The following is a 1,046-nucleotide window of genomic DNA, read 5'->3' on the forward strand; positions in this document are numbered from 1 at the left end:
TTTTTTTTTGGTAACTATCTGAGCAGCTGTATTTTTTTCTTTGTGCTTATCATAGAGACTATAAGACAGGGATAAGATTGTATTTTCCTTCCTTTCCCCATGATTTTCTGAAAAATCATGTTATGTTTTAAACTTCCCCAGCTACTTATATGTTATATAAAATCAAGATTACCTTAAAGAACTAATTTGACATGTTAGAATAATCATTGGGAGATAAGTAAGAAGTGGCTCAAATACTATTATTGTTTTATGTTCTTATTATGAACTCCTTCTGGACATGGTTTATATTGAATTTATATTTGTTTCCTCTGAAGGACTTAGTGTGGTGCTTGTATATAGTAGGTGCCCACTGAGTTCTACTATGAATTTATATCAGAATTCACAATTGAATAGAGACATTTCTAAAGCCCCAAAGTAAAATATCTTATAGACTTTTAGTAGCTATTTATTTTAATTTGAGATTTTATGTGTACTTTAGGAAATCGCCCTTACATTTTCTTATCTGCTCGGGTACATCCTGGAGAAACTAATTCAAGTTGGGTTATGAAAGGAACATTGGAATATCTCATGAGTAATAACCCTACTGCTCAGAGCTTACGAGAATCTTATATTTTTAAAATTGTCCCTATGCTAAATCCAGATGGTGTCATCAATGGAAAGTAAGTTAAGCAATAGTTATAGAAATATTATAGATTATTGTGGTTGTCCTGTATAAACTTGTTGAAATAAGTGTCCAGATTAATTTGGAAAACAAATCTAGTGATTTTTCTAGAACGAAGAAAGTTTTGGTGGGGAAGTTATCTAAAATAAACTTTTAAATGAAAATATATTTTGTATGCTAGTAGTAATATGATATTTTAAGAAATTCTGTAGCTATGAGAATATGATTTTATAGAATGTCTTCATCTTGCTTGAATTGTTTTAGAAAAATCACAATGTTAGGATATGAGAAAGATTAACACTCTTATATTCCTTTCTTTTTTGATTTGTTAGGGGTGTGAGCTTAGATTTTTCTAAGATTTGGAATCTTCTGGGATCTCTTCCCA

At 30.0% G+C, this 1,046-nt stretch overlaps 1 protein-coding gene across 1 annotated transcript in view; it reads left to right on the plus strand.

Annotated features, from left to right (window-relative positions):
* Nucleotides 1-1,046, plus strand: part of LOC103583819 (cytosolic carboxypeptidase 1-like) — a gene marked incomplete at its 3' end in the record, with an annotated part of 4,162 nt that overhangs the window by 818 nt on the left and 2,298 nt on the right. The window contains exon 2 of the mRNA XM_008565039.1: nt 479-659. Within this exon, the coding sequence (XP_008563261.1) occupies nt 479-659 (181 nt within the window). The remainder of the gene's footprint in view (nt 1-478; nt 660-1,046) is intronic.

Source organism: Galeopterus variegatus, unplaced genomic scaffold, assembly GCF_000696425.1.
Source record: "Galeopterus variegatus unplaced genomic scaffold, G_variegatus-3.0.2 Scaffold28856, whole genome shotgun sequence".
NCBI lineage: Eukaryota > Metazoa > Chordata > Mammalia > Dermoptera > Cynocephalidae > Galeopterus > Galeopterus variegatus.